Here is an 8,369-nt window from a genome sequence, read left to right on the forward strand (position 1 = left end):
CTCTAAAAATTATATGGATCTCCACACATCTCGCAACCCCTCCCAGCCAAACGTTGCGTAGTTTATGAATGTTTCTTTTGATTAAATGAAATTATCATTTAGATGAAATTGTGTTTTCGTACTATGTTTAGGTGTACAACAAGTCCTAATACAATTTCATTATTTCGCTTCAGTGCTTTGTTTACTAAGTCCTTTCTAACACCGAATTACTTCAACTTATCCTAAAAACTTGTGATAATTTCGAATTCTGTCCCTTTTTTCTTAGTTGTGGATCTTTACGCTTTGGAAGAAGTCTTATTTCGGCCGGAGATACGGGTTTGACATCATAACTTGAAGATTCATATGCGTACTCTTGCCCCACCCGTTCCTGCGTACTTTTACCTCACAGTCCCAAAAATTATTCAAGTAATGGTTTTGACTTCTTGGAAAACCAACCGGATTGGTGTTCTGCACCATAAAGTACTCTATACAATAGGTTATCGAAATGGTATAATGTTCAACTGATTGAACGTATATATGGTAATGAAATACTAGTTGCGGAAACCCAATTATTTTTAGCAAAATGACCAAAAAGTTATCTAACTCCATATCTCCCTTGTTGTTTATTCAAATCGTTTACAATTACACATGATAATAGTTGGCCAGAATACCTGTCAAACTGATGCAGTGCTGCTAGTTTATCTTTTTTAATTACTTCAAAAAATCGAAAACGTACTCTTACCCCACGCGCACTCTTGCCCCACTCTACTCTATAGATACGCTCAATATATTTTGCCGATCAAAAGCTAAAATCGTTTTTCTGTCAAAATTAGGTTTTGCCTTTTTAGTACAACAAAGTTGTACCGGAGGGCTAGATAGGATTACTCCAAAAATGAACTTTTGATAGAAGACCCGGAAACCCATACATTCGATTCAGCTGGACGAACCGAGGTGATGTATATGTGTGTGCATATGTGATTGTGTACAAATATTGTAGACACAATTTTTGAACCTTAGCATTATCCGATTTACTCGCAACAAGATGCATTAGACTTGGGACAAACACTAGTTGATCACTATTGAATTTAATCACGATCGGTCATTGCGTTCAAAAGTTATGGAGAAAATGGTGTGTTGAATCATATAAGCTTGGTTGGTTGATTTGCTATACAGAGTTTGCAAGAACCGCAATGTAGGAAATTATTTATGATGTGTATCACACAAAGGCTAAACCAAACAAATCGAGAAAGACATCGTCGCCGCTAGGTGGATTTATCTTGGTTTATTTCAAAAGTTTATATCTCCGATTGGAGCAAACCAAAAAAATAGGGTAAATCACTACTTGGGCCTATGGACTGCTTGTTTGGAAGCCGTAGGAAGCACAATACTCAATATTTTTCAACCATTTATTTTACTCATAATCATCAAATAAACACCTACCGGAAAATCGTCACAGTGCTCGATATATCCATTGCTTGAAGCTGGTAATCACCACACAATAATTCTAAACACATGCACTTCAATCTTTCTTGTTCCTTGTTCCTTTTACTAGAACTTATTTAAACATATTAATGTTAAAATGTGTTCTCAAACCGAACAAAAAATCACCTCGAACAAAAAATCACCAGAACTTAAAGCCGCACCGTGCTGCCAAAAGACCAAGAGCATTTTTTAGTATGAAAATAATCCTTCATCGTTAATAGGAATGCTGTCTAATAACTTCACGCTATCATATTATTTATAATTATCTCGATTTCAAAAAGTGAAATAACTATTTTTTAAGTGTTTGGAAGGAATTTTGATCTTCTCAACGAAATAAAAATGATTATGAAAAATACCATCTGGCATCTTGTTGTCTTGGAACGTGCATATTTTTGTTTACATCGCATTTCCTACCGCCCCGAGAGAGAAAATGAGAGTAAGATGTTGAGAGAATGAGCAAAATATTGCGTATGTCGAAGAAACTTGGGGTATGCCGGAAAAGCCATCGCTGTGACTGAAATGAGTGCTGCACCTTGTTAGTTTAAGTCAAATAAAAGCTTTTTTAATCGATGTTTAGTAAGAATAGCTATTTTTCAATAAAGGTGAGCCCCATTGTAGTATTACACGGCCCACAAAATTCAGGAGAAGTTGCTCCTTGTCATAAATATCAACTAAATAATGCAGTCGTACGCATGTTAGGCCGGGAATGGAGTAAGAAACCCTATGTTTACACGGCATTTGAAAGAGCAACTCATATTCTTTATTTTGTCAAAAAATTTAATCTCAAGTTTCAAACCCCAAATGCCTTCACAAGGTGATATAAATAAAATAAGCAGTTCAAAAATATTGTTTTTCAAGGGACTCCATAATCCTAGTTAGCAAAATTGATCTTAATCAGTGGGCTTTAAAGTTACAGAAAAAGTTTATATGGCAAAGTTGATTGGAATAAGCTGCGCTACAATTTTGTAAAACACATCTTGTCAATATTCCGCAAAATAAAAAAAAAATACTTTCAAATTTTTTTCAAAATGGGCCATTCTTTTTTTCGATAATTCTATAACAAGATCCCAAATTATCCAGAACATCTTTGTAGAACAATTTTTTTGCCTTTCTCGTATACAAAGTATACGTAGAGGCTAAAGGATCACTCCAAAACTGAACTTTTGATAGAATTATTTGCGTTCATTTGAATGCATTGCAACAGTCCTTGAAAAATGGAAAAAAAAACAATGCTTTTTTAATAACTCCGGAACGCAACGACCGATTGGGCCAATTTTCAATAGCGAACAATTACATAATATGATAAATAATAGGATAAAGCTAAGTACAAAAAAGTGTGTCTCACATTTTTTGTATACACACACATACATACATACACACATACAGACATCAGACTGCGGGGTACCTGGGCACAATCCACAGTAATTGTCCCTTACCGCGTCATGCTGGGCTCTGGCGTGGTAGACCTTTTTTCCCGAGCAACTCGTGGGACCAAAATGGAAAACCAAGGCAATTCTTCAACTAGTGGTAGTAGTGTAGGCGACAACCCCTTCGCAAGAGGTGGGTTGTTCAGGTCTCCGCCTAGGAGGCCAGAGGCAATAGTCGGCAGCTCAGTGCGCAGCGCCAGCGTGGGTCACTTAACCTTCCTCTCGGCTGAAAAAAAACGCCGGTAGAGGTTATTGACGGCCCATGGCGTGTGGATGGCGATGAACCGCAAACGCGATGAGCTTTCGGCCTTCGAGGTGGCGACGGAACAGCTGGACGCCATCATCGACTTTGCGTCATCGAAGCATAATATCAGAAAGGACCTCAAGAGGAGCTTGCAGAAACTTCGAAAGTCGATGCTGGACGCCAAGCTGGAGATGGCGGTCGGGACGGCCAAGTGTAAACCCGTGAAATCCGTAGAGTCGAGGTCTACCCAGACTGAGGCCCAAGGATTCGCGGCAAGGTCGAATCGACCGAAGGCGTGCCAGCGAAGACGGTGGTATCAAAGACTGAGGCTCAAGTATGTGCGGGTACGTCGGGGGTGACTGCTCCAACGGAGCAGACACAAAAACGGGGGAGACAGTCTCCATGGGATGAGCTCCCTGGGGGGCGCTCCAAAACGCGGAGGGTTACTACCCCGAACAAGGGTAGTGGGGCTGGGAAGCTGAATCCCGGCCAGGTACCTCCAAAACCGGGGAAGGAAGGACCTGGAAAGGTCCGTCCACCCAGGAAAGACGGTGGTAAGGGGTTACGGCAGGCTGAGAGCTCTCAGCCACACCAGACCAGGGAAATAGAGGGGGATGACGCCTCCTGGACCCTGGTCAAGAACAAGAGGAAACCGAAGACGTCAAGGGCCGAAAAGATGGCCCAGGCGAATGAGGTTTGCAAGAAGTCTAGGGTAGGCGCCAATCGCTCCAGGGGCGATGCCCTAGTCATCACGGCGGACGAGGCTAAGTACTCGGATGTTTTGAAGACGATGAGGAGTGACGTCAAGCTCGGTGAACTCGGCGCCGACGTACGTCGAATAAGACGTACCCGGATGGGCGAGATTATCCTCGAGCTGAAGCGGGGCGTCTCGCAAAAGGGCGCCGCCTACAAGAAGTTGCCGGAGAAAGTCCTAGGCGAGACGGTCAAGGTGAGGGCACTCACGACGGAGGTGAATTAGGTTAGGGTTAGAGGGTTAAAGACCTGGACGAGATCACCGAAGTCGAAGAGTTCGTCACGGCACTGCGGCGACAGTGTGAAGTGGAGACGCCCACCGCAGCCGTTCGGCAGGGACGCAGGTAGCATTGGTTCGGCTATCTGCAGCGGACGCCTCCAAGGTAGTCAAGTTAGGGAGCGTTAAGGTGGGATGGTCGGTATGCCCTGTGGGCATATACGAGCAACCCGAAGTTTGCTTCAAGTACCTGGAACCGGGGCACAAGCAATGGGACTGCAAAGGCCCTGACAGAAGCAATCTCTGCCGACGCTGCGGATTGGAAGGACATAAGGCACAATGCTGCACGAACCCTCCCAATTGTTTGATTTGTTCCAGCAAAGCTGTAAACAGCAAGCACCCCATGGGGGGTTCGATGTGCCCGGCGATTAAGCGTGCTGTAAAATCACAGTGCAGGTAACGCAGCTGGCTTGCTCGGCCTCGCCCGAGTGTTTGGTGTGCGCAGGTTTAGAGGAAACGGCGGAACACGTGTTGTCCGTGTGCTCACGTTTTCGCGCAATGCGTGACCACATGCTTGCCACATGTGGTCTGGACACTACCCCGGACAACCTAGTTCGGAGGATGTGTAAAGATGAAGTTGACTGGAACGCCGTTTTATTGGCTATCGCCCAAATCGTCTCGGATCTACACAGAAGGTGGCGCGTGGACTCAAGGATGGCTAGTTCAGGCGCAAATAAGAGGTGGTCCAAGGGATCGGAGTCGGCTTCATGGGTCATACCGGTGGTCATGCTCTGTGGTTGAACTCGATCCTTTTATCGAACAAGTGGCCGCGCGAAGAACAACATGGTATCGTCGCTTTCGCGGCGTCGGTCAACCGGGCGGGTTCCGAACCCGAGGACGGAAAGGGGTCTTCGTCAAGGCTGGGGCAGGCGTAGGCACCGCGTCTGCAAGTCCCTCTGTGTGCTGGCGAATAGGCCCTATCGCAGAAAGGTCAATTTGGGGTGCACGCGGCATCATCATTCTTGATACCAGTCGTGCAGAGGGAAGCAGGCGCGAAGTCGACCCTTCCCACCTTCCAAGGACATAGGGCGTGGTAAGGCCACCTGGAAAGCCGGAAATGCGCTGGCACGATACCATGGTGTTCTTCTAAAAAAGCGAGTCACGATGTTCGATGCTGCAAGGACACGCAGCTAACCTCGAGGGTGCGTTGTGCACTGGCCCCCCTTTGAAGCATTGCTTTCTGGTTGTACCGAAGGGACTATGGGCTTGGCGGCAATGGAAATGGAAACATGTTTTTTTGGTCCGCCCCAATAGAAAATATCAACTTGTGATAAAAACGTAATTTTGATGGAAAACGTTAATAACTTTTGATCGGTAAAAGATAGTGAGCATATAGCATTAAAAGTTGCATTTTTGAGCTTTAAAAGCCATTTGAAGAAGACTTTTCCGAAAAACCGAAAACCAAAGAAGTAAATTAAAAATTTTGTTTTTTGGAGGGAAGCCCTAATCCAAACCAAAAAAACTGCTCTAATTCAGCAAACTTAAGAGATACAGGAAAAGTTTTTTTTATCAAAATCTATTGGAGCATTACATGCAATTTTTTTTTTTCAATAATGATAGCCTTACAACCTAACCTAACAACCTTGTAAAACTTGTTTTTTCTAATAGTTTTGGCGAAATTCCCGAGAATTTCTCATTAAAATTCAAAGAAGTTCACGTTGAAATCAATTTTTTTCGACGCGGAAGGGCCGTTTGGGGGACGACGACCACAAAGGCAAAAGCTAATATGTCATTTGGCCGAACAAAACATTAGACCGAAACTCGTCTAGCTGAAAATTATCTGGGCGAAATAGACATATAGCCGATAATGTCATTCGGCCGAAAATGCCGTTTGGCCGAAATGGTCGTTTGTTTGAAAATGTTATTTGGCCGAAATGGTTGTACGACCGAAAGTGTCATTTGGCTGAAAAATGCTTTTGGCCGAATAGGTCATTTGGCCAGAAATGACGCTTGGCTGAAATGCTCGTTTGGCAGAAGGGGCCATTTAACCGAACGAGGTGACATTTTTCGCTATATGACCTATTCAGCAAATGACATTTTCAGAATTCTTTTCGGACAAATGGTCTGTTGGGACAAACGACTTTTCCGGCCAATTTATCATTTCGGTCGCATGACCACTTCGCCCGTATGTCACTTTCAGCCTAATAACTTTTTTCCCCAACAACACTTTTCCAGATGAAATAATTAATATTGAGCGTCTTAGAGTAAATTTTTCCAGAGTAAATTCCAAATAATCTCCCTTAGAAAACCCATTTTCACGTAAAAGTATATTGAATGAATTTGATGGCTTGATCGGCTCCCAAACAAATGTGCATTCGGAACGATCTGATATCATGTATTAAAACCATTTTTTTTTGTCTTCTTTCCGGTGGTTAGTGTGGAGATTTGCTCCTAGCTGCTCCAAAGCTGGAAATTGACTGTTTCTATGTTAGAATTGTTAGAATGTTAGACGCTGGTAATGCTGGTAAGACCTTAAGGCTTGCGCCTCCAAAAGTACTCGAGTAGCCCAGTATGTGTTGAATAACAATTCTAACCTCAAAATGAATTCAACATTCCAAAATTACTCTTTAGTGAAAAATTCGAGCAACATAATAGGTTTTTTTCCGGCATTTGTGTGGCGGCCCGCCACTGTGTGGCGGTGGCTAATATTGCTTTCGGTGTGATGCTGAGAACGCCACCGACCAAAACTATGATAAACGTCCCCGCCGACGATTTTCAGATCGGCGCACACCTTTAATGATGGTCACATGAACGGACCAAAGGATATTTTTAAACTTTTATTTAACTGTAAAGAACATAATTTGAGCAAAAGTTATATTTTCAGCAACAACAAAAAATGGCTCGATTATCCGAAGGGTTCGGTTATCCAGAGTGATTTTTTTATCACTCCGGATAATCGAGTCCGCCCTCTATATGTATTTAAAAATAATTTAAAGCATTGATTGCATCTAAGTTGTTAAGTCATTTATCACGCAGCTTTTCTTTTTGTAAAGTGGCACCAAGCCACGAAAGCTTAGAAAAGCTCACCTCTGTGTACTGTGAAGTAATGCGTAAAAAGGAAATTTGCCACATGTCCGTCTTAATCCTTAAAATCCTAAATAATACCACCACATCAACCTACGTGATATCTGCCGTGCCTCCGGGAACACATCGTCCTCCTGTAGTTCGTTAAGCCGCACTAATCGCAACCCATTTCCACCCTCGTAAGCCTGGTCCTCGGGCAGTAACCAGTTCATGCGGCCAGACGCGAACGACCAAATGTACCGCGAGATCCGATACTTGAAGCAGGACACCAACCGTTTCGACTTATAACACTCGGACTGAGTGGTAAGCACATAATCATCCAGCTTACTCGGTGCACTCGGGTTCGATCCGCCGCTATCGTCAGCGTGGACCAGAGTAACAGCGCCTATCAATAATGGGATAACCACCGCCAACGTGCGAAAGCTTCGAGGAATCATGCTTGTCCCTGACGATAGGATCTCGCCCCGACAATTTACACTTATGCGGGTGGGTTGAAGCACCCCACACTTCACTGTACTTCACTCGGCAGCCACCTGTTGCGTTGGACTGAAAATCAACACACTCGATGAGTACTTTCACTTAGCACACCCCTCAGTGTAGGATAACACTCTGTTCTACAACGTTGGCACTTCAATTATTGTCCTCATGACCACATTAAATCGCTACGCACACTCTTCTCTAATCCATTAACCCGTTATCGCCCTTTAAGCAACCGACCGGAGACTGCAGATGTCCTGCACTCTTGCGTTATCACAGTTCACAGATGGTTTGTGATTCGTGTCCCCGGCTCCGGAGGCTTTTATACAGAGTAACAAATATCCCCCCTTGTTGACATGTGGCTGATAATATGTGCCCTTGAACGGCTCACTTTCCATTCGAGGTTGTTCTTCGGACCTCATCTAATCTCCATACTTGCACTCTCCATAACCCGAGCGAATGGGAATATCAAAATTAAATCCCAATCATGGAAACAAGTTTTATTTTTTTAAATTTCTATATTGACCGAAGCTGTTGACAATCTTTCCCACCCCAAACAGATTCTAGACCTAAATTAGTAACTCAACTAAAGGCAAGTAGAATGAGTCCAAGTAGATTTGTTTGATGATTATGTTGATGGTAGCTAAAAATATTACATATAAGAAATATATTTGTTAAAGGCCGATCAATAATGACGTTCACAGTT

General features: G+C 43.4%; 1 protein-coding gene across 1 annotated transcript in view; it reads right to left on the reverse strand.

Moving 5' to 3' along the window:
- The window catches only part of LOC134225364 (uncharacterized), a 30,956-nt gene extending 22,988 nt beyond the window's left edge, over positions 1-7,968 (reverse strand). Inside the window, exon 1 of the mRNA XM_062705374.1 lies at positions 7,284-7,968. Within this exon, the coding sequence (XP_062561358.1) occupies positions 7,284-7,623 (340 nt within the window). The 5' untranslated portion in view covers positions 7,624-7,968. The remainder of the gene's footprint in view (positions 1-7,283) is intronic.
- Between the last annotated feature and the right edge of the window lie 401 nt (positions 7,969-8,369).

This window comes from Armigeres subalbatus, chromosome 1 (genome assembly GCF_024139115.2).
Source record: "Armigeres subalbatus isolate Guangzhou_Male chromosome 1, GZ_Asu_2, whole genome shotgun sequence".
Taxonomy (NCBI): Eukaryota; Metazoa; Arthropoda; class Insecta; order Diptera; family Culicidae; genus Armigeres; species Armigeres subalbatus.